We start from the raw sequence: 25,500 nt of genomic DNA on the forward strand, positions 1-25,500 counted from the left end.
AAACATAAAATTCTGGGACAGAAGAAAATTAACGAAGCCAACGTTAACATGTTCTGTTGCTTTGGTCAGAATTTGTTTATTGCATTAGTTTTAGTGTTGTCCTTATGCATGCTCTACCACATCCCATTTCCGATTGATTATATTCATCATGATTTTTTTGATACCTAAAAAAATATAGTTGAAATTGTGTTACATGTAAGCTAACATTAGTGTGGTTGCTTCCAATATGCACATGAACAATGGCGTAATGTAAAGGGATTGTGACCAGTAATGCTGAAACACAGCTGCATACCCGGGCTATAGCCCGGTCATGAATCTGCACAGCGCAGGCAAAGCCTCCCCAAGCATTTTCTTACAATTTCATATTTTAAAAAAAAATAATAATAATTATCAGCACCTCTGATAAAAAAAGACATGTTGATCACGAACGTAAAAATGATACATTTACAGTGCTGACATCAATGACGTCAAGGAATCACACAGCAGCCTTAATCCCAAGTAGAGCCCCCCTGCACCCCTCACCCTCCCTGAGGACAGGACATGTATCCATGTCTTGTAGAGTAGGGAATTGTGAGTAGATGCTCACTCTTTCTTTATACTTTTATTTTGTTCCTCTTCTTTTGTTTAAATTCTTTTTACCCTTTAGTCCTCATCACTTTCATTCTCTTTTTGTCCCTCTCTCAGCCTCATACAGCAACTCCTCAGTTCATGCACTGTGATAATTATTACCTTTATCATCTCACACATTTCCACATTTTTCCTCTTAGAACAAAATGTAATTATCCACCTGGTATTGTGGAGATAGGAACAGTTCTTCATCACCCAAGAGAATGAATAGGGATGTAATCATAGGATGAATAGGCTGTAATTAAGACTGAAAGAGGAAAAGACTCCTCTCAGTCCATTGGCGCAGACAACCACCGTTCTCCAAACCTGTTAAATGCTGAAAAAAGAAACTATGTTTAAAGTCAGAGAGAGAGAGAGAGAGAGAGAGAGAGAGGTTCTACAGATGGCTTATGATTCACCTAAAGAAAGAATGAAGGACCAAGTAATTTAATTAAACACTAGCTAATGATGTTCTCCTACCACCCTCAGCTTCAATAGGGTTCAGCCTCAGACATATACTCACAGTACCCACAGCCACAGATTTTCACTCTCAGGACTGGAAAAATAAAATAAAATCAGGAGAGCACTTGCAAAGTAATTATTTTTCATAGGCAAATAATATTAGAATTGGAGTGAGAAATAACTGAAGTCTGACCTATTTGACACACTGCATGCTCTTTTTGGTAGCTATCTGCTACCTGTTTATGTAACTAGCAAGATTTGTAGCTAACATTAGCTGGCAGACTAGCTTGCCAGGCAACCTTTGCTAACAATAGTTGAAATAATAGATATCTTTTTATTTGCATAGATAATTATGAAGGGTAGACATGCTTATTATGTACTTAAGTGTTGTTAACAAGTGTGTCACTTTCAGGTTAATTGTATAGCTGCCAAAATGTGCTTAATAGCTATATATGCTAGCTGTCTCCGGCTAGCTTGTTCTACCAAATGAGTCACAGTCTGGTTAAGTCCATGGTGCTTTACAGACTGTTCAGTCAAAATAGCTGGTTATAACGATGCTGCCTAGTTACAGATTCCATTTGGTATGCTTCATTTTATCTAACAATGCAACAAGCTTGCCAGGCAACCTTCGCTAACAATAGTTGAAATAATATATATCTTTTTATTTGCGTAGATAATTACGAAGGGCAGACATGCTTATTATGTACTCAAGTGTCGTTAACAAGTGTGTCACTTTCAGGTTAATTGTATGGCTGCCAAAATGTGCTTAATAGTTATATATGCTAGCTGTCTCTGGCTATCTTGTTTTATACCAAATGAGGCACAGTCTGGTTAAGTCTATGATGCTTTACAGATGGTCCAGTCAAATTAGTTGGTTATAACAATGCTGCCTAGTTACAGACCCCATTTGTTATGCTTCATTTATTTCCTGCACTCCAGAGAGCAACAAACTACATGTAGATTGATATGGACACTGTCATGTAAAGTACCAGCTTGTGGCAGGTTCAGTGTTTGATAAATCAGATTTGCATCTATTCATTCATTCATTCATTCATTATTAATAATTGAATTCATGTTCTGCTTTATAAAATAGACTTGTTACCCAAATGTGAGTTCCCAGACAGTGGTGTCTGGACCACTGTGACGAGGCTATAGATGTGATCCAGCCACCAGTTCCACTTCCGGTGTGGAAAGGGGAGGCTAAGGATACCCTTGAGAACTCCAAACGTCTAGATGAAGAGCACAGGGACAGTCTACTGAAGCCTGTAGTCTTCATGTTTAGAAATGTGGACCGGGATACCTTCCTCCATTTAATGGCAGGTGAGAGGCAATGTATTTTTTTATGTCAATTGGAGTAAACAAAACTTATAGTGTATGCACAGTATATTAAGCTGATGATATACATGCAGTCCATTTACCATTTTATATTGTTCCAAAATACTGAGTAAACTAGTTTGCCTGTTCTTGTGCCATTCATTCAGATTTAATATTGCATTCTTTGTATACACAACTCGCACCATCAAACGAGTGAACGATTATTATAACTCACAATCATTAAACTCTGTCGGAATTAGATTGCTGGATCTTGGACATGTCATAGCATAATTCATATTTGTTTCAACATGCCTTTGGTGATCAATTTATTTGGCTTTGAATTTTTATATTCTGTCTGTGTACAGATAAGATTTGTGCACAGGCAGGCTTTGTTGAAATTCAAAAGAAAGGCCAAGGGGAAAATATTCTACTGGGATATTTATTTGGCTTGCGATGGGTGATATATGTCCTGATGCTATCTAATCTGTTGTATAAACATATAAAATATTGAGAGAATATTAAGGGGGACACATGCAAACTCCACACAGAAAGGCCCAGACCGGGATTCGGACCTTCTTGCTGTGTTAATTTTGTGTTAAAGTGTAAAGTGTTTATTATTGGTCCAACTGGGTTAAATGTGGGGAAAAGAAAATAACACAAACTATTGGAGAGAGCACCAAATACATTGAATTGAAAATATACATGATTTTTAAATGTGTGCTTACTGTTTTTAACCACTCAAGATCTATAATATGTGTAATGGTAGATAGGCTCTTGAGTACCTGTGTGTGGTGCTATTAATTTTGATATCTCAGTGTGACCTATGAATGGTAACATGAGTAATGTTTAACTGTCTGATTCACGGAGCACTTTATCTCAAATGGTTTACGCCGACTCCTGCTGCTATTGAGCCTAAAGATCACCGCCTCACTCATGTAAACCTTTCACTTCTAGATGATTCCAATGAGGAGGCTAGTCTCCGTGTCTGTGGGAGTACAGTATGTGTGTTTTTTTTTTTTTTCTCCCGCTCCACTCCCTCAGCCTCCGCTCACTGCTCCCATTATCACAGCGACCCCTCAGTCTGCTGCCAGAACCAGCCTGACGAACAGCAGCATGGCTAAGAGAGCTGCCCTGTCAGCTGCTCAGGTTCTTCTGTTTAACACGGTGCACTTTATAATGGAATATTACACCTTTGTTAGACTGCATGCTGGGGAGGTCTTTTTACTGGAGAGAAAATTGCATGTTGTGTTGACTCTACATCAGTCAACCATATGAATTATTAATTTTCACATTTTACTGTAACTTGACACTGAGTTTACACTGCCGTTTTTTAGTCCTGCATAATGCAAGATGTCTGTGTCCCAGAACTTGTACTCTCTGGACCCATTTCTGAATGTCATATTTTATTTAATTTTCTCAATTGTTTTCTAGGGCTGTAGACTTCCCCAAATAAAACAGGGAGGCAGACAGTGTATGTGGGTCTTGTTCATGTGGATAGAGGTAGAGATGGCCTGAGACATGGAATGTATCGATGCTCTTAGGTTTTTGTCATTTTTTAATATACTCATCTGACCTTAAATTTCCCTCACTGGTTCTAAAATACTGAACAGGGAATCCACCCATGCTGGATGTGAGGGGAGAGGGGGAACTACAAAAGCCTGATTTTTCCACCGATTGATGGTCTATTAATTACACTATATGCACATGTGCACATGTATTACACATGATGACCTGTTCAGCCACTTGATATCTCGATGTGTGCTTTTCATACTCTGCTGGCCAGACTCTTTGTCTGCGTTGGGAAATCTGTTGATCTTTAATATGGTAACACAGACTACAGAATGCCTCTCCTGACAAAATCTCTTTTTTTAAGTTACACCCACCTTTTTCTTGTCTTTTTGACACTGTAAATCTTGCCAGGCATTAATATTGTATTTACCTTTATATTGTTTTTGTATGCTTGTGTTGTATTGCCTTTTTGTATTTGCCTGTTGCTCTTGCAAGTACATGTAATTATTATAAATAGTTTTTGGGAAGCCTTTTGAGTGCATTGAATAAGCAACACTGCAAACGAGCAGCAGGTTCTTCTTCTTTGGCTTCTTCTTCTTTTTCTTCAGCTTCTTCTGCTTCTACTTCTTCTTCAGTCATATCAGGGTCTTGCATCAGCCCTCCCCTCAGCATAATTCTCAGGTTTATAGAGCGCCTGTGCAGTCTTCTGATTTTATGAGCTGATAATGGGCACCACAAAGTGAGATTGGTGCCTCCCAAGAATGGCTAATGGCCCCATAGTGATGGTAACTGGGGCTGCCAAATATCTCTGCTTAATTTCATTGGATTGCCAACCCCATAGTGCTCATAACAAACAGAACTGTGAGGTCAGTACAGCGCTAAGCAGTGAGTGTGCCATCCTTGCGCTGTGATAAGGAGTTATTTACCTGTACTGAGATCCACAGAGATCACCCCTTCCTCAGTCATTTACACCAAGGTTATGTGCACATCTCTTCCACCCTTTTCAGGAATGAGAAAGATACAATAACAGGAGTACTGGTATGTATATACATGCATTGCAAATACAAGTGGAGAATCATAGGTGCTGAACAGGGCTCAGTAAAAAATGACAGGAGAGCAACCTCTACAGTGAACAAATCAGTTTATCAGTGTTTCAAACTGCCAAATGGCTAAATAAATATGGACCAAAGAACAACCCCATAGGCTTATAGTTGGTGCATGCACAACACACTATGACAACACGTGTTCTTTAGCACCGCTGTTTATGTTGTACAAGTATCTTTCAATGCACAACTTATTTTCTGAACCGTGGGGTGGTAGTGTAATGTAATTTGTAAGGAGCTGGGCTTGAAACTAATTAGCTACTGGTTCAAATTCCAGCATGGACACTGACTGCACCCTTAGCCTAAAAGGTATTTAACCTGAATTGCTTTTGTAATGTGTTCTGCTATATAAGTGTGAGGGAAATAAGAGCTTTGTATTGTTAGTCACTCTCAATGAGGGAATCTGTCTAGCACTGAATATTATAGTCACTATAGGAGTCCCATTAGTGGGTAACCAGCATTATCATCCTGTAATTGTTTCATAGGAAGTCAAATAGGAAACTGAAGGTTTTCTGTTTGTTCAGAGAGTCACTTTCCCTCAGGTATATACCCTTATATAGCCAGCATCATGTGTGTGCTTTCTACAATAATTATGCTTACAAGTTCTTTATCCACTTTGAAAAGTTTTAATAGATTCACAGAACTTTCATTTTCCTCAGAGAGAGGATGCCAAAACCTAAGCAATGTTTGATAGATAGGTTTTTAATTGATAGTGTGTGTGTGTCTGTGCGTGTGTGCGCGCGCGTGTGTGTGTGTGCGTGCGTGCATGTGCGTGTGTTGTGGCAAGGGGGCGTAAAACTGATGTATATAATTACACATAAACTTTGAGAGTCTGAATTGCCATCTTTTGTATACTGTGAGTTTATAGCAGGCCTGACAATTAAACCTGCTGTGTCCATTGCAGATTTAGAGTGTGTTGGATATTTGAATATCCACAATCCAAAGTCTTCATTTGTACTATTTTGACTTGTTGTCCAGTAGAATTCAGACCCAATGTTCAGATACTACAATGAAAATGTGTTTGTTGCAAAGCTAATTAAAATTAAAATTCAAAATGCTTTATTGGCATGAAATACATTAATAGATCTTACCAAATCGTACATATAGAAATACAGAAAGACATTAGAGCTTGAACATAAATTGAACCAAGCAATTGATATATCCATCTGTAGTAACAACAATAACAAGCACTATAATAATAATAATAAAAATAAAGTGAAAAAATAATTTAATACTAATAAAGACATTAATTAATTAAATTAATAATTCTCTCTCTCTCTCTCTCTCTCTCTCTCTGAAATCTACCTGAAATTAGGTTACTATTAAGTTTTCTATCTGCTACTATATTTAACAGAAACACGCTCTGGTTAACTGCATACATGTGGTCTTTGCTTTAATCCACTCAGCATTGATTGATTTATTTTACTTTCCCATTCTCCTACAAACCAAGTGATAAGGTCTCAGTGTATCACTGGTGCCAGTCACTTTGGCGGTGTTCCCCAAGTATCATCAGCGAGCAGTGTATCAATGCTGCATTGGCTGGTGATGAATACTGCAACACCAGCCCTTTGCCACTACGGTGTTTCAGCACTACCTGGGGCCATTCATGATTAAAACTGACAAAGGATGGCACAGTCTACTCCTAGCCCAATTATACTCATACAGCAATTACAAGGATGGGAAAGTGATTACTGTTAGATTAAAAGGAGCAGCAATAACGGCGGTCTAATTGAATAATTGCCATTCATCAAAACGGCTCCCTGGATGGAGTCCCCCACTCATCAATTTGTGCAATATTAAGCACGACGCAAGCACAGCCTTGACTGCAATTAATCTGCTTAAATCAATTACGACACGACTTCAGGATTGGAGAATTCCTTCTGGAGGCCCTGTCGTTTTTGCGGGAGACTGATGGAGGTGGCTCCCCAGGTGTTGAGTTGTTTGTTGAGAGTCTGCGGTGGCCTCTGTTTCCTGCTTGTCACATTTGATGGGGATCAGTGGTGCTCGCTTTTCTAAAGCCACAGAGATTACAGCCTGAGAACTACAAAGAGCCCCTCTGGCACTGCCCAGAAGCTGGACACTTTTAATCAGTTTCTTGTGATATATTCCCTCAATTATACTCTTTGTTGGCTGTTTGTTCATTTCCTTATCATATTGAAGGTTGTTGGGGGGAAGGGGGGTATTTTGCTGTGGGCGGGTAAAGAAAAGCTCTCTGGTGGAACTGAAACCTCAACCCTGGCCTCTCAAGAGAGAAGATGTGTTTTGAGTGCCACAGAGATGAGTATAGCAGTCATTTGCAGTGCAGTGTGTCCTTTCTGCAGAAGAGAGCTCTCTTATCCTTGTCTTCGTATTGCACAAGACTTAGGACCAACAAATGCTATTACTAAAACATTTAATGTAGGTGCTCATTCCCCTGTCTCTTCCCAGCTCAATACCTCAATGGCACGGAGAGCGGGGAGAGATCGTGTCACTGTGCGGCCAGTTCTGTGGAAGACATATTCCCTGGCACACAGCGGAAGAGTGCACTTCTGAGAGAATACATCAGCCAGTATTAATGTATGGCATCTTTAGTGTTTTTACTGATCCACTTCCATCAGTTTCCAGCTAGCTGTGCTGCTGAAAGTTGACTAGCGTGAGCAATGGGAGGAGGAAGTTGGCAGAATCATGTGCAGTAATATGTCATGACTTCTGAGTTGCTGAGTAGTCCGTTTCTGTGATTATCCATGTGTAACAAGGCCATAAGCCCATGGACATTTACCAGGGTATGGAAAGCTTTATTGTCCCAGGTTTGAGCCAGTTTGACCCTTGAGCCACCCCACTGATAATCAATGGTTTGTCCGATACAGCTATGTTGGTTGAGCCTCCCCAGATCGCTTCACTCTTTGGAAGTGAATATCTTTCCTTGGTGGCTGGTGTTTTGGTTTGGCACACGAACACCCACCATTGCTCAAGGCATAAATTCTGACATTTATATTGCACAGTTTCTTTCTGAGAGCACCACAGAGCAGAACAACTCACCCCTTCCCAGTTTCTAAAGAAGCAGATTTTTATTTTATATAAAAAAATACATTTCTTCTGAAGCAGACCTCTGTAGAGTGGCAATAAGTTTTATAACGCCTCAAGTACTGTACAGGCTGGTTTGTGTTTCCTGAAAATAATTAAAGCAGGGAAACTTTATGAGATTTCTTCTATGTTCCCATCTCACCAGTGCACACAGCTGTGAAGAATCGTAATTACTCAAAGTACAGGGTGTGCATGAGGGAAAAATAGAGAAATGGGTCTGGTAGGAAAAGTCTAAAGGAGTAAGATGCACATTGAGCCAAACAATAGAGAGATAGGTAGTCATTATTCATCTATATGAATGGGTACATGTATCACTGTACACTTTGGTGATATTAAAAAATATATATTTCCTGCCAATACAGAAAGAAAAAAATAATTTTACAGTGAGAATGGAAGAGTGAGTGGTATAAATATGTATTTATGCCTACAGTATGTGAATACATATACTTATGCTTAAATATGCATACATATATAACAGTTTATATCATTGCCATTTATTCTCTTGCTTAATATCTTGTGGCAAAGCAATTTTATTCATCATAACAATAAGGCTCCATTCTAATTGAACTGAATGGATATTGCAGAGTTGGGGGGTTTACATTATAAATAAATGGTATGTCCTAATGACATGGCTCTACAATTTGTTACTCCATGCACTTATTCTTGTAATGTAAATGACATACCTAAGCTTTTGGTTTTGGAGATATACTCGTGAACACTTTTTTTTTTTTGTAAGCAAAATGATTTATTCCTTCTACAATAGGGCCTAGCAACTAATCCATATCATATCCAGGGCTACACTTGACATTTCCTGAGAGGGCCAGGTAAACAAAATGAGGGGTTGCATGAGGGGTTATGTATTGGATAAACCTGTTTAATCTGTAAGAAACTGAGGTTAAAAAACACCTTCATCAAAATCACCTTAGGATTCAGATATCAGGTTTGAGGTTTGAGATATCATCACCATATTGATAGCTTGTGCCTTATTAGTGAGCAGATTTAGATGGCTCATGATCACAGCATGGCTCCAGATTTTTTTTTCCCCCAGATTTGGTGAATTTCAGGAGGAGGGAATAAACACTAAATGAAGCTGAACACTGAAGCTCCTCATTATTTAAATTAAATACTTACACTACATTACTAATTGTGGCTTCTTACATCATGTAAATTGTCCACAAATATAATGAGTTTGGTAGCAACAATAAAGCATTTTTTTTCATCCAATCGATCATTCTCCTTTTCTCTTAATACAGCTTAAATTCTCACTGATTTTCTTTGTGTATTTTCAACCAATGTACACAAAAATGGCGCACACCCAGACTAACGAACAGAAATTATATATATATTTTTTTTTTTTCATCCAGCAATTACCAATTAAATAAATACCAACACAAGAACACAGACATAGCAGTGTTTAATAATTCATGGTTCCAGTTCTGTGCACTTTGTGTTTTGGTGGATTCTATCTGTAGTAGAGCGAGGGATAGTTGTTTGGGCTGGGGCTGGCAGTCGACCATGCACCGTTTATCCCAGGGATGATCATCGGACATGAAGCCTGGGGCAGTTCTAGAGGCATTTAATGGAACCTTCACATGGATTACTGCACTTCATGTGAGCAATGCACATGGTACATCGCACATTACAACTTGAAAGATGCTGAAATGAAGCAACTTTGTGTGTTTGAGGACAAGGAACTCCAGTCGGCCTCAAGAGATTTTTATTTACTGTATACCATATCCTGTAGGTATTTACAATCTATCAGCTGTAATCTATTCCCTGCTCATTAGAAGAAAAAAATCCCAAAAACAACCTTGAAACCTTTTATGAGCCCAAATGGCCGTGAGTAGTTCAGGCATTTGTGTAATTGACTGCAGGTGAAAGAGTCCACAGATTAAGACGACCGCTTTGCATGTTATTCTGGCCAGCACCGGTAACCAGTGGAGGGGGGGTGAGGACGAGAGGCGTGGCTTGTACGAGAGACAGAGGAGGCTGATCTACATATGATACAACAGAGAGGCAGAACAGTCGCCGCGGTGACTGTTTATAATTACCCAGGCACAAAATCAATAGCCAGTATGGCACACATCAGTATATGCGATGTGATGGAAAAGGAAAAAGATTATAGGGATAGGGTGGGCAGGATTTCTGCATTAGAGGGGGCTCTGTAGCATCTGTGCTGGTTGGGTTTGATCAGCCCTTGTAACAGAACAACAAAGGGTCCTGGTAATCGAAGGTCCTTTGGAGGAATGTGCCCTCCCCTGCTGCATATCGAGCGCTCTGTGTGTCACAGGAGCGCTATGGAGAATGGGAGCGCCCGCGACCAGCCGCTTCTCCCTGCTGAGTGACAGCGGTCGTCCCTACCGCGCGCTGTGTGCGTTGTTTAGGCTCCCAGAGAGAGGTGCCTGCCAGGCAGTCATAAACAGTCATGTTATCCTCTCCCCTAGCCAGCTGCGTGGGGGGGGGGGGGGGGGGGGTAGCTCCACACTGCTCTCTCCCCAGCCTGCTGCACAGGGTTTGGAGAGGAACCCCCGAAGAGACCTGCACATGCGCCACACAGGGCACGCTCTGGTTACCCAGCAAATGCACTCTGCTTTACTGACTCAGATCGTTTGATTCCGTCTTGGCAAAGTCCATTGTGAAACTCTCCTTTGGGAGCGTTTTCTGAAATAACACAACTTGAAAGGTGAAGTGGCCAGTAAAATACTACAGAAGAGGAAAGACCGACAGAAAAACAAGACGCCATGGCATTGCTGGGCTACTCATTTTGTAAAGGCGCTGCTCCAGTGCGTGGATGTGGTTTGGTATTTAATCCAGACTGTGGCAGTTTCCACTGTGGCAGCAGCTGGACGACTGGGTAGTGGCAGCTGCCCTCACATGTTCCATAAGCGATGCTTTGTGCTGCCTTGACTGATAGCAGAGGTTTCAGCTATGAGCATTGATCTGATAAATACAACTGAACATTCTAAACTGGGGAGACAAAGAGGAGATGGGAACCATAAAAATAATATTTTATTTATGTATTCATTTATTTTGATTTTTATCTTTTGCCTCTGACATGCATGTTCCTTTTAAAAATGTGATGGCAGTCAGCAGCAAAAAAGAACGCATCTGCATCATGGTGTGGGTGTCATTTAACTGAATAGCACATTACCCCCTGCAGATTTTTCATAATAACTGTGAAGCCCAGCTAGTGGAGAATGTGAAAATGTCTTCTAGACTGCATTCTCCGGAACTGAAGAACAAAATCAGCAATTTGTGACAAGTGAGCAATTTTGATAATCCATTCAAAACTGGAAGAAAATAGAAAAAAAGGGTAGATGAGGATTGAAAGATTTAAAAAAATAAATAAACAAATGAGTACAGCGTTCTCTCTCCTAAATAACCAACAGCTAACCAGCTGTGATGGCAGCAGATAGATGGCAGAAAGGCATGTTAGGCTTCTCGGTTCTCTGTGCCAGATTCCTCACTTAGCCGGAGCCGTAATTCCTTATGGTCTGACAGCAGTGGGTAATTATTACTTCACATATCTTGTGAAATAGGAGGAAAACTTCTCTTCCTCTCACCTGTTCCACTTTTTGTATCCACCTCCATCTACCTCTCACAAGTGATGCTTGAACAAGGGCATAATTTTGTGTTGAGCATTGGAGGTTTTGCAGAAAGGCTATTGAATGGCTCTTTCTACCAAGTTTAAGGCGAAAAATATCCAGAAACATACTGATCGATATATACTGCATCCTAAAAAGACTATTTAAATCTGCTTTACTTTTAATTGTTGGTAAGACATAAATAGGGAGCCACCACTCCTCTCTTGGTGCCCAGTATATTATCTTCTATGCATTCTAACATAACACTTGGCCCTCTACTTCTCATTACTGGGGCTGCATTTTAAGCACCTACAAGTATGACACTGTAGAATAGTAAAAAGGGTGAGGAAACTGCTTACTTTTTGCAAATATGTTTTCCCCTTTATTCATTTTCATGCTATATCATACGGTCTTCACATATCAAAAAAGGGGTAAACTTAGAGAGTTGTTACAGGCTTCTGTTACTAATCCATTATAGCAATGTAATGTAGTTGTATATAGGCTAGCTGAGCAGTTAGCCATTAGTCTGCTTACAGTGCTTTGCAGTCTCTTGAAAATAAAACCTTATATCTTGCCTCTTCTTGAAATTGCTCTATAATTTAAGAAGGTAAAAGAAAATAGACTGTACTTTGGCCAACACTGCCAGCTCAATTCTAAACGGTACTACAGGCTGCATGACAAAAGAATCACTTGTTAACTACTTTTATACACTTTGAAACACCAGAGTGAAATCTGTACACATCATTGCTAGATTACAATTTTTCCAGCAACACATCAAAAAATGGACTGAACACATTCAATGGCATTTCCGTTATTTATTTCAATTTCTTCAAACATGACAACCATAGACATGCATATGTAACTAGTTAGGCAGGCAGACCTGTGAAACCCGGAAGTAAACCTGTACTGCGCATGTTGAATACAAAACATTGGAGCTCCATTAAAGTGAATTGGGATTATGAGCCTTTTAAAGGCAAAATAAAACTATTTGTGTGCTTCATCCTAGGTGCTGGGGAACTTGCCAACTGAGCTGGGCTGGGCCTTTTTGTGGAGAGGCAGCCAATTACTGAACAGACTGCAGATGTTCCTGTTGTCCAGTGGTAATCGGCTGCCTGATTCAATAATTGGGGCTCGCAGAGCTGTCCACGCTTGAGTGGGAAGGGGTGGCGTTGAAAAGCTGGCTGTTCCTGCCAGCGCTGTCCATCGTACTAATGGTTCCTCCCTCATGGGAAGGAGACCCACGCAAGTGTTGCTCATGTGCAAGCAGGGGCGGGGATTCCCATCCCCGAACCACAAGTTTAAAAGTTCAAGAACTCCCTCTGGATTTCCGAATGCACACGGCCCCTAAGAAGAAATGCATAAGCATTTGCTGGCCTTGCTCCTTTGGTGTCACTAAATGCTGCCTTCTATTCCACCAAAATATATAACATTGAAATTGTTTGAAAGAATTCATTTTCTTTTGACATAAACCAGTACAACAGCAAATGGCCTTCAACATTTACTTTCACATATTTATTTTGTTATATCTCTGCGATTCTGTATTTTTTGTCAGAAAAGCCATGTACCATTTACAATTCATGATACTCAATTGGCAAATTAATTTCAAATGGAAATTTCAGCGAATGTTTCTGGAAAAGGATAAAAGAATTGTATGTCGAGTGATGCACAGTCAACTTCATCAAACTCTAAAGCTTAAATAGACAGCCGCATCACAGCCCGTGGATGAGTGCTCGTGTAAAGGGGTCAAATGTTAGCCAGCTTATTGAGATGGAGGTGCTCAGCCACAGGACGTTTAGTTTACGCTGCTTTGTCCATTTATATCTGTGCACCGGGGTTGCTGCAAGCCCGCAACCCCCACCACCAGCCACCCCCCGGCCCCCTCCACATTTCAGCACAGCGCAAAACACCCATATGAACAGGTTTGAGAGAGGTGTACCTTTCACACTATTATGCATCTTTTATGTCAAAAACAGAGGAAAATAAAGCTTGATTAAATGGTGGTATTCATCTAGACCGCCTTTGGCAAATAAAAATTATTATCAATAAAAAAGTCTGCCTTAAGAGCATGATGATTTTCAGTTTAATGGAAATTTTTGCTTTCTCTGTGGAGCAATTTGGAAAGCCACAGGCATTGAAATTGAACAAATCTCTGCGGTCTCAGTTATTCCGCATCTTGTTGATCTTTTTTTTCGTGGGTACAGCTGTCAATGGGGACTAGACACAACATGCATGATGGATGATGTGAAATGCAGCATGACCATGGCAAGTCAGGTGTGTGGGTGCTCTTGTGTATGGCTGAAGTCAAACATGAGTTTCTGCACATCTTTCTATCACCGAATCAGAGGCTACGGACATCCAGATGCTAATTCAGCCATTCTGTCTACCATTATTTTCTCTGTCAGGCAGTGGAAGCTGGGACATGAGATGGTTTCATCTGATGGATGACACACATATACGCACGCATGCGCACACAAATGCATGACAGCAGCACAAAGGAAGGAGTGCACATATACAATGCTACTCTCCTCGCTTAGCGTTTTGCTCTTTAACTACCATTTAATCTTTACCTTTCTGTGTTTGTGTGTGATGGAGTTTGAGAGTGCAGATTCGGTGGTACAGGGTGTGTGCGTGTTTGTGCATGCGTGTATGCATGCGTGTGTGTGCGTACTGACATTTATGAATGTTTACTTAGTGTTAAGTACTGTTTTGTGTGTGTGCTTGTGCGTGCACATGCAGGATGGATGGCGTTTCTGACTGTGTACATTTCTGTCAGCTGTAATAGAATCCTGCAGAATTGTGTTTTGACCTCCTGGGGTGGCATAAAGCAGAATGACTGGGGGCTGAAAGAGAAATCTCATTACAGATCATTACTGGAATGCTGTGAAGGGTCAGTTTCTTTAAAATACATCTGTCTTCATCTGTCATTGGAAAAAAAAGGATAACAATTTTGACCTGTCATGTCTCTGGGAAGGGTAGAATGTTTCTGCTTTCAGTTGCCTGCATTTTGTACTCTACTCCACTAAAATGACTAATTGCACTCGCATGTGAAAATCTAATATGTATCAATGTGGATCCATTTAATTGCCATTCATTTTGTGCTAGAATTTCTTTATGGAGATGTCTGCTCATTTGTTATGTGGAATCCATTTGTCCTTAAGCAGTTAATCAATTAAGAAATGGCTTGCACCATTACCTTGTACTTTGTTTTAGAACCTTGGAAGGTATTGATCTGGTGGCTCACACAAAACAAATTAGGGATGTAACAAAATTAAACTGTGTCAAAGAAGGAATGAAACATGTTAAAAGGTTACAAACCACCCACCACGGGACAATAATCCTGTAATTAAAACATTCCAATGAAGATATATTTTCAGAATTATTTATTAATTTATTGGTGTTGCTAAGCGCCAGTGAAGCAATTTCACCTTGTTGCTTCTGGTCCACCACGGCTTGCACAGACTGTGCACTGGGGTAAATCCAGATCTTTTGCCAAGACACAATATTCTTAGGTCAGAGTGAGGGTGACCTCAGCCATTCATTACATTACAGGCATTTAGCAGACGCTCTTATCCAGAGCCATTCCTTCACGGTGCCCCCTGTAGGTCAGGGGGTCTCTTTAACGTTCACCACCTACAACTTATTCTGCAGTGCCAACACTTATGTGACTGGACACGGTGCCCCTGCAGGCTAGGAGGCATCACAGTGCCCTTTTAACAAGCACGCAACAGAGGGCTCATTGCTGGAGTAGGGTGAAATGGGTCATCAGTCCCATTTTAGTGGGGAAGCAACACAGTCTTTCGCTAATGTGCTTTCACGGGCTCTGACAGCATGACTCCTGAAGCACAGACTTTTATGTATATTAATGCTTACTCTCGTGACTACAGATCTGAAACTTAATAAAAATCAGGATACATTTTAATGCTATCACTTTCATCTTAAGTGGTCCAATGCATTTCCTTGTAAAAGTGGCTTTAAAAAATCACAGTTTTTATCACATCAGGCATTGAATTATTTTACGTTATGTTTTTACTGCAGCTAGAATTGTATTGTTGCAGAAGATCTAGTCAGTATAAAATAGGAGTATGTCCATTGTACAACAACAGAGCCAGCAACTCACAAGTCACTAGCAAGCTCACAAAAAAACAAAACAAACAAAAAAACAAAAACAAATTAGACTGGAATCTAAGAAATAATATGTTTAGAAACATGTCACTTCTAAACAGGATCAGCATAACTAGCAGTGTCACATTAAATATATCTGTTCTGAATGGATATTACCTTCTACTTCACTTTTGACTGGCAACCCTTTAAATGGCGCAGTCTTGTTGGTTGAGACAGCATACAATGGTTTCTTTCTTTGTGACTAATAAATCCTTGACGTCCATGTTCTCTGTCTCCCTCAGTCTATCCGGGAGGTGACAGGGTACGTGCTGGTGGCCCTGAATCAGTTTGACTACCTGCCCCTGGAGAACCTGCGGATCATCCGGGGTACCAAGCTCTACGAGGAGCGCTACTCCTTGGCCGTCTTCCTCAACTACCGCCGCGACGGCAACTTCGGCCTGCGGCAGCTCGGGCTCAGGAACCTCACTGGTAAGCCTGGCCATTTCCATGGCGACGGCGTGGCTGCCAGCCTGTTCCCGTGTAGCGCGCCTCCTGTTTGTCGGTCTGTCCAAACACGCCTCTCACTCTGTTTCTGTGTCTTTCTATCCTTATGTTTCCTTTTTTTTGTCCAGTCTGTTTGTTTTTGTTTTCTTTTGTAAATTCATTCTTTTGTCACATTATAAAACGCCGAATCCATTCCAAGACTTTTGTGACATTATGAAGTGTAGGGCGCTGTGTGCATCACAGTATAAATGCAGAAACTTGAGAATTAAATGACAGTAATCACAGGGGTATTATGTGAATGTTTTTTTTTTGTTTTTTTTTTTTTTTTTTAAGAAAAAAGACCGCAGCTACTTTTTGGTTGTGGCCACAAAATATGAAGTATCAAATTTGTGCTGTAAATGCCACAATCTTAATTATTTTTGTTTATTTATTTTTTGACATTTGGGAATAATAAAGTTTCTGTTCTACCTCCCCTGTAGCTCATGCTAGAATAAATCAAATGCATTGTGTCATTAAAATAGTCTTTAAGACAAATCTGTTCACCCATTCGAAATATAAATTTAATTTTTTATTTATTAATTTTATTATTCAACCACATGCTCATGTTCCTGTTTTTAAAGCTTCAGTGTCATTTATCACAAAAGTTGTGAGAGTAAAGAATTCTGCATCAGAATTAAATTTTGTTCTTCATACTTGATCTGCAATGCAGCTTTTGGTAGGACTACTTTGGGGCAAACATGCACAGAGTTTCTCTGAATTTGAACATTTTCTCTGTTTTTTATATATCTTGAATCATTGCAACCAAAAGCAAAGCCTAGTTATCTGAATTTAAATACTGCCCCTCCAGCTACAAAACCTCTGTGCTCCTCCAGAAAGTCTGACAGGGAAACAGTGATGGAAACTAAAATGGAGAAAGACATTCTGAGACTGCTGTTTAAAAAAATGCTTTTAGTCCATTTTCTCCCCAATTTTGAATGATCATGGCAATATATCAGTGCTCATTGTGCTTTACTGTCAGGTAAGCATTTTCTCTCCTTTGAAGTAAGGGGTGTTAGCCAGTGCTTCTTATCACGCTACGTTTTAAAAGTTGCGCTCACACAAACACGAGGTGGAGGAAGACGCTTCATGTGGAACTTAATAGGTGGACTTGCAGGGGCCTGAATGAATAGCTGGGGTCATGGGTCATCCCAGCCTACTGAAACCTTCCTGTCCCTGGGTGACTCTACAGCCAACCATGTATTGCCCTTTGGGTCTACTGGCTGCAGTTGGCACTGGCACGGTCAGGATTCAGTACCAGACCATGAGGCCCATCCATGCCCTCAACTGTGCTTTACCAGGATTTTACAGGTAAACCGTGCTCTACCTGTACAAGTACAGTGCTTGGAAACACTGCTTAAGTCTCACCTACTTTATGAACACCCTCAGAACAGCATCATGAAATATCAAAAAGTTTCTCCCTGCTGTGGGGAGTCAGAAAATGCATAGCTTTCTAGAATTTTCACTGAAACTGGCACAATGTGCTTGTGTATGGCACACAATAGAATCAAATGCTGAACTGAAGGACTAAAAGCCTTTTGTATTGTAGGCTATGTGGAAAGCTTTCTCTTTTCTTGCTTTTTACATGTTTTTGTTAATCAGTGCAGAAGGCATTGGAACTGACAGAGCCTGTGTAAAAATGGGAACAAGCGTCGGCGTGTTTGTTTCTGAGTTTTCTTAGCCAAGGGGGAAGTAGCAAGAGATGCTGTCAATATTTAAAATAAATTAAAACAATAAACAAGTCGAGGCAGGCAGTTTCACAAACAGCCCCGTTGGGTTCTAGCCTACAAAGCTCTTAATATTCTGTTTAAAATAAGTTGTTTGGCAGATGATATGAAATGGAATTAAATATGTGAAGCTATGCATGTGATATACCAGAGTGATTACTCAGTTATGAGTTAGTATAATAACATATAATTAGTATTTGGAATGAGCAATCTGCATGCATATGCGCATTCACACAAATACGCACACAAACATGCTCCAACACACATACGCACACAAACACACACACACACACAAACATGCACACACTTTGCTGGCTTTCTGTCGCAAGTCTGAAATAAAAAGGTGGGAGGAGCCTGTGGTATTAGGAGGAAAAATTAAATCAGTTGACAGACTCCTGTCTCTTCAATGGAGACGTGAATTTTGTCAGGCCAGGGGCAGCCAGTTTAGGGGTAGACTCCTATGTCCACAGCAGCCTGACCCCCCACAAAAACAACAGCATTATGTCCAGTTTTACATTCTCTCTGAAGCGCAGTGACTCTGTATCTCTGTGAATTGTATTCTCCTTGTCTATAGATTTTTAGCTCTAACCTTTAATATTTTCTTGCTGAAATGTACTCACTCCCTATTGGTGCTATTCAATTAGCTGTAATTACCTTTCACTCTTATCCTGTGTGAACTCACATCACTCTTTATACACATCCAGTGTTAAGCCATTTTGGCAGAAATACTAGAAGGTAACAGTTATAGCAGTCAAGGGTGCAATCAGATTTACAGCTAAGTGCTCTGGTCCATATTCAGGTACACTGGTCTGTGAGTACAAGTTAGCAAGTAGCACAAATGAATGTGGATAAACTGGCAAGTGGGAATATTATGGGCTCCATGGTAGACGGCCGTGGGCAAGAGATCAGCACCACTGCTATGAAACGGACGTGTTCACACTGCAGCACCACAGGTTTGAGTCTTGATGAATTTCCTCATGTATATTAGATCATGGCAAAGGTACAGCATTTTGATGATCAGCTGGATCACAGTAAGCCAGGCTGGGGGCACTGTCATACAACACACAAAGAAGTAGGGCGAATTGGCTCCAACTCTCTTGGAGATCCCCCTGTTGAACTGAATTATTGGCAGCTTTATTAATTATAGAATGTACTGTAAAGCTATAGCCTGGTCATACAGTATTATTCATACCCTGACTTCTTTTATAGTAATCTGTTATTAATTACTTTGACTTTTGCTGTAATTATAGCTTCTCTCTCTCTCTCTCTCTCTCTCTCTCTCTCTCTCTCTCTCTCTCTCTCTCTCTCTCTCTCTCTCTCTCTCTCTCTCTCTCTCTCTCTCTCTCTCTCTCTCTCTCTCTCTCTCTCTCTCTCTCTCTCTCTCTCTCTCTCTCTCTCTCTCTCTCTCTCTCTCTCTCTCTCTCTCTCTCTCTCTCTCTCTCTCTCTCTCTCTCTCTCTCTCTCTCTCTCTCTCTCTCTCTCTCTCTCTCTCTCTCTCTCTCTCTCTCTCTCTCTCTCTCTCTCTCTCTCTCTCTCTCTCTCTCTCTCTCTCTCTCTCTCTCTCTCTCTCTCTCTCTCTCTCTCTCTCTCTCTCTCTCTCTCTCTCTCTCTCTCTCTCTCTCTCTCTCTCTCTCTCTCTCGCTCTCTCGCTCTCTCGCTCTCTCGTATTTTCATTGTTTTTTCAAGAAATTGTTTTTCACTTTGGCAATTGTGGAGCATTGAAAGTATAGTGTGAGCACTGTAGGGGAACCAATTGATTTTTCCAAAATGAATTTCTTTCTTTTTGGTGTGGGGTTCAGTTCAGAGGGATGTCAACCATCAACATCCAAACATTGTCTTCTCATTTTTGGGATGAAATTCCTAAATGGTTTGGCAAAAAAAAAAAATTATTTTAACATTTAAATTTTATTACAGTCTGGGCTGGCCTGTGTCAGGTGGCACTGTAGAAATAGGCAGCAGATAAACATCTATCATTCAGGCAAAGTTATTCATCCATACGAGCCCTGCGGACAGCTCAAGGCGTGTTTTGTTGTTCGTGTTGGCTCCTGATTGGCTGTGAGGTGTGGTGTGTTATGGCGTGTCTTCTCCGAAGACTGTGGCCTGAAATATGCTTTGTGATCATCTCTGTCTCTCATGGCCTCATAACTTGTGTCCAGTAGAATATTTATGAGGTCTGTGCAAAGCAGAGGATGATGGGAGGGGACTGCTCACACTGCTGCCGGAGCGTGCTGCTCATCCATGAGATGGCAGAACTAGAGAACTTGAGGAATGAGGATCTCCTGGGACACCAGTTTGGGAGCCCTACTTTAGAGGAAAACCTTTGGATGTCTTATATAGTGCTGTGAGACAGAGCTGAAGTAGGGGTGGGCAGACACAGTGTAGTGGTTTCTGAAACACTGCCCTTTAGCCTTTAATTGTATTGATTTGATATTATTGATCATTTTTCACATCTCTGGAGAGCTGAATTAAAATACCACTGCTGCCATTACCATGTCTCTCGGATCTGTGTGTGCGTGCGTGCGAGTACACATGCATGCGAGTTCTTGCTGCTTATGTTATGAATGTTTATGTAGTGCTTATGAAGCTGCTAAGTACTGCATATGAAGGAGTTATATAACTATTCTGAAGGACCATTCCTAGAAAGCTAAACCATGAAATCCCTTGTGGGTGTTGCTTTTCTTCTCAGGAGTGAATGGAGGTTTAATAAAGTCATCTGCTGCCACTTTTCTTTTCTTATGTTCAAGGGACTGATGCACATGCGGCAGGTACACAATATATTTCACAGGGATGAAATTAGGGCTTCACAATCACAATCATTAGCATTAAAGTCATTTTCACGTTTAAATGGGGACATAGAAAGTAGAAGGGTGGTGAGCTGTGTTTTTCAGACGGGAGCTCCCTTTTTATCTCCATGCCCCTTAAAACCACCATCACCAGGTCTGAGAACCCCCCCTACCGCAATAAAAGGCTTAATTTCTCACTCACTTATCAGACTCCTGCCACAGGCAGCAGTGTGATGGCTATTTTATACAGGAGTGCACGGAAGCATGTCGAAATTATGATGTCATTATTAAGGCCGCACAATATGGAAATCCTGGGCGTGATACTTCCCTGGCCATCCTGTTTTACATTATAGCACAAATGCAAACTGCAGCATTTATGGAAGAAATACACGAGCACAGATATCAACTTATGAATGAAAAATGTAATATTGCAATTATTATTAATAATGTCATGTAAATATCATTCTATTTGAATACCAGAATATTACATTTTATGGTCTATTAGAGGCTACAAATGCATTTCAAATGTTTCACTTGAGAGAGTACTGTAGTAAAACAGCCTTGATAAAACTAATAAGTAATATATGCTTGATCAGTTAGGCCTGTAGTTTATAAGTGATGGAATAAAACTAATGATTTTTTTCAAATGAATGTCACTGTGAACTGAATTTACTGGACTAAATAACATTTATTCATGTTTTCCACATTTGTTTCAATTTAATGTTACAATTTGATGACTAAATAGCCCAACTTTAAATAGCATATTTTCAAAATGAATCTTCCAACCAGACTTTTGGCAGGTTGTGGATTTTTATATAAAGCAACTTAACAATATTATTCAGTAATTTCGCAATGACACACGAGACAGCCAGTTGCTACTGTGTTCCTTTTTTTTAGGTTAGCCATGGTAAAATAAGCAAGGTATCTAAGCAAGATATTTCAGTCGATGCTTGCTTAAATAGATAAAACATGAAAAGTGGGCTCTGCAGATTTCCCAGGATAAAGTTGTTCTGTTTCTCCTGCCTTGTGTAAACTCTCTGTTTTTCTCTACCCTACTAGAAACTGACCCTTGACCCAGCCACACCCCCCCCCCCCCCCCCCCCCCCCCCCCCCCCCCCCCCCCCCCAAACCAGCTACCACAAGACTGTAAACGGTCTCTCCAGCCCTGTCCCTCTGTATCTGGCACAGAACACATCATTTGTCTTAATTACAGCCCATCCCATCCCTAACGCTGGGGTTACAGCTTCCCATTCTGCCATTCTGCTCGACATCTCCAAGTACGGTCGCTCAGTCTTTTCAGATGAATAATAGATATTTTCACACTCTGCCCTCTATACCTATAAACCCCCCCCCACAGCCCCCCCTCGGCCCCCTCCAGCAGCCATGGTGCATTCAAATAGTAATTACCTCCTGCTGGCCTTGCTTAATGATAACAGCCGCAAACATAATGCAGATGAGTCCATTTAGCACATTTTAATTCCCTTTTTTTACCCACATGGTTCTTCTGTTCACTCTGTTTCAGTTAAAGTTGCCATTTTTTCCTTTCTTTCTTTTTCAGCCAATGCTTGATATTATTGCCCATTTGGAAGCACGGGTAAACTGCTCAAACTGCCCAAATGGAAACCAATCAAATCTCACTCCCCATCTGCCAGAGATGGTCCTCTCATCTCCGACAAACGAGCTCTGCGCACCATGAGCGTGCGGCCCGGACCTTTCCATTTTCCTGGCCATCTGTTGTCTCTCGGCTGAACCGAGCAGAGAACGCATTTATCCACTGACACACATTTATACTCACAGACATCCACAGGTGCACACTCAGCCACAGACACGCATATATCCACAGACACGCATTGACCCACAGACATGCAATTATTTACAGACACAGGTATATATGCAGGCATATAAAACTTGCAAGCACTTAGACAGATGCTTGAATAATGAACTGCAGTCAAGTAAAATGAAGTCGTTTCATTTGTTCAGGCTGCAGATTCTCATAAGCATGTATGTTGAAACTGGGGCTAATGGGAAGCATATCCTTTAGGTTGGCTTTCTATAGAAGATGTGAAGGTGCATACTGCCTGTATATGGGCTGTGAGTAATTATACTGGCTGAATCTATTAATGGCAAAATCTCTGTACATTGCATGTAGAATTAAGCCTGTATGTGTTTGGGTTTGTAGTAAATTGATAGGTTGTGTAGGCTGATCCTATTAAGGGGAATCCGATCAGAGCAGTGTAGTGTTTAATACAGAACCTTTAAATGCCACTTTCAGGGAGCATAATTCTTATGGCTTTCATACTTGTAGACACAATGATTTCCTTTAGCATTTTTCATTCAAGGCTTTCTAACCAGTGTGATCAGCTCTCTGTTGTATAAACTAATATGCTCTATTGCATTTATTGATTGATTGATTCAAAGAAAAGCATGTGATTGGGACAAATTGACACATTTGTAAACCTGGATTTCTTAAGACACTGGTCTGATAAATCCAGCACAACCAGTGGCTCTGCAAAGATAACTGAGCCTGGCTCATGTTTGTTTTTTCTTTACATACTGTTGTTCTGTACATCTGAATATTCATGGCTCAATCACGGCTGCTCTGTCCCCCTCCAGGACTCAAACCCATTCCCTCTGGTTCCAGCCCCCTGTGCCACTCTGCTATGCCCATGGCTTCGGTGAAAGAATCTTATGGCACCACAACTGCCACTCTGAAATTATACAAAGCATTTGGCTTTGAAGTTGGTTACTATTGGCTGTAAACATCCTCCAAGCAAAATTATTTAAATAAAAATTCATATTAATGAAAAGAAGGAATTTTCTCGTGCCAAATGCAGGTCTATTTGACCAAATATATCTGGACACCCTTTGGTCTGGGGCTGTTTTTCATGGTTTGGACTAGGTCCCTTAGGTTTCAATTAAGGCAAATCTTAATGCTACAGCATACAATCACATTCTGAACGATTCAGTGCTTCACCAACAGTTTGGGGAAGGCCTTTGCCTGATTCAGCATGACAATGCACCTGGGCACACAGCGAGGTCCATTTTGGAAGGGTTTTGTCAAGAATGTTGAAGAACTTGACTGGCCTGCACAGAGCCCTTACCTAAACCCTATCCAACACCTTTGGAATCAATTGGAAAGCGACCCAGGCCTATTCGCCCAATCAGTGCATGACCTCACTAATACTCTTCCGGCTGAATGGAAGCAAACCCCTGCAGCAATGCTCCAAAATCTAGTATAAAGCCTTCCCAGAAGAGTAGCGAAGGGTGTACCAACTCCATATTAATGCCAATAATTTTGGATGAGATGTTGGATGTTAGATGTCCACATACTTTTGGCCATATAGAACGGGCTGTTCTTGCTGACATTATATTCTGTGTCTTTCCCATTGATGGATGCAGACGTCACTTTAGACATGTTCCTATTGAAACACTACCCAGTTGAGCAGTCTTTGTGACTGAAGCCTACCATCCATGCCCCAACAATGAACCCTCTTTCAAAGTCACTTAGAACTTTTCCTCTTGCCATAATCACTTCTGTGGTTCAATGATGGAGAAGGAGTACAATTATATAAATATGTGTTTGTGGTTCTTTTTTGGGGAAATATTAGATACGTACTCAAGATTTTTGTCACATCACCATCTAAAACGGTCTTAAACATCTTGTTTAATGTGTTGAATTGTGTTCCCAATAGAAGAACAACAGAATGAGACCTTAATTGCACTGGGCATTGTATATACTTTGAGAGCTTGCTCATGCTCCCCATTTCATCACTGTTGGCATTGAAAGGAGATGTGCTGTGCATTTGTAAGGGCTTTGTTAGTACAAGGTCCAGTTTGAGCACTCTTTTGCTAGTGTGGAGAAAATCGGAGAGGGAGAGAGAGTGAGAGAAAAGAAGCTATAAGTGAGTGCACAAAAAAGCTATTATAATTACAGCAAAATTTACAAAGTAGTTAATAACTGATTATTAAAGATGTCAGGGTATGAATAATAGTGTATAACCAGGCTATAGCAGAGAGAGAGAGGTGGTTTAGGATTCAGTGAAGCTTCGTGTTTAGCTCTGCACATTGATCTGTCTCTTTAGAATTGTGCCAGTGCAGAGGACAACCGCTCAGATTGCTGAATGAGTACAATGGCTTTAAAAGGTATCTTCTGTAGAGAGTTTACAATTCACAAGAAAAAAATAAACTGCTAATTTATATAGTGAGGTGTGAAAAAAGACTGTATAAAAGAGTCAGCCATAATGTGTTAAGGGCAACTGTGCAAGGGCAGTGCTACTACAGCTATATAAACCATTCATGAACAATCACAGTGATTACTGTCCTGTGATATAGACTGACCACCTTTCTTCATTGCCTTTTATTATATATTATAATAAATACTGAATAATGCATTAATATAGACCCTTAATTTTAGTCATTTGATGGCGGTCCCCACGATGCCTTTGTGTTTGTGTGGGGGTACCTGGATCAAAACTGTTTGAAAACTTTTGCTATAGACCATTTCTTATTGTAACCAAGTCACACACAGAGCTTCATTAGTTTATTTATTTATTTATTTATTTATATAAAACTAAGACCTGCATTTGTCTGCCTCAAGTAAAACAAAGAACATCTCAAATCAGATAGTATGTGTAGGATTAAGCCTCTGTGGACCAGCCTGATTAATAGTCGGATTAAGTCAAATAAGGAAATGGCCTTGTTCAAATTC

General features: G+C 40.5%; 1 protein-coding gene across 2 annotated transcripts in view; it reads left to right on the plus strand.

Annotated features, from left to right (window-relative positions):
* LOC118214654 (receptor tyrosine-protein kinase erbB-4-like) overlaps positions 1 to 25,500 on the plus strand; it is a 202,409-nt gene that overhangs the window by 93,883 nt on the left and 83,026 nt on the right. For both annotated transcript variants that reach the window (XM_035394785.1, XM_035394786.1), the window contains exon 3: positions 16,045 to 16,231. In XM_035394785.1, the coding sequence (XP_035250676.1) occupies positions 16,045 to 16,231 (187 nt within the window). The remainder of the gene's footprint in view (positions 1 to 16,044; positions 16,232 to 25,500) is intronic.

This window comes from Anguilla anguilla, chromosome 15, assembly GCF_013347855.1.
Source record: "Anguilla anguilla isolate fAngAng1 chromosome 15, fAngAng1.pri, whole genome shotgun sequence".
Classification (NCBI taxonomy): Eukaryota; Metazoa; Chordata; class Actinopteri; order Anguilliformes; family Anguillidae; genus Anguilla; species Anguilla anguilla.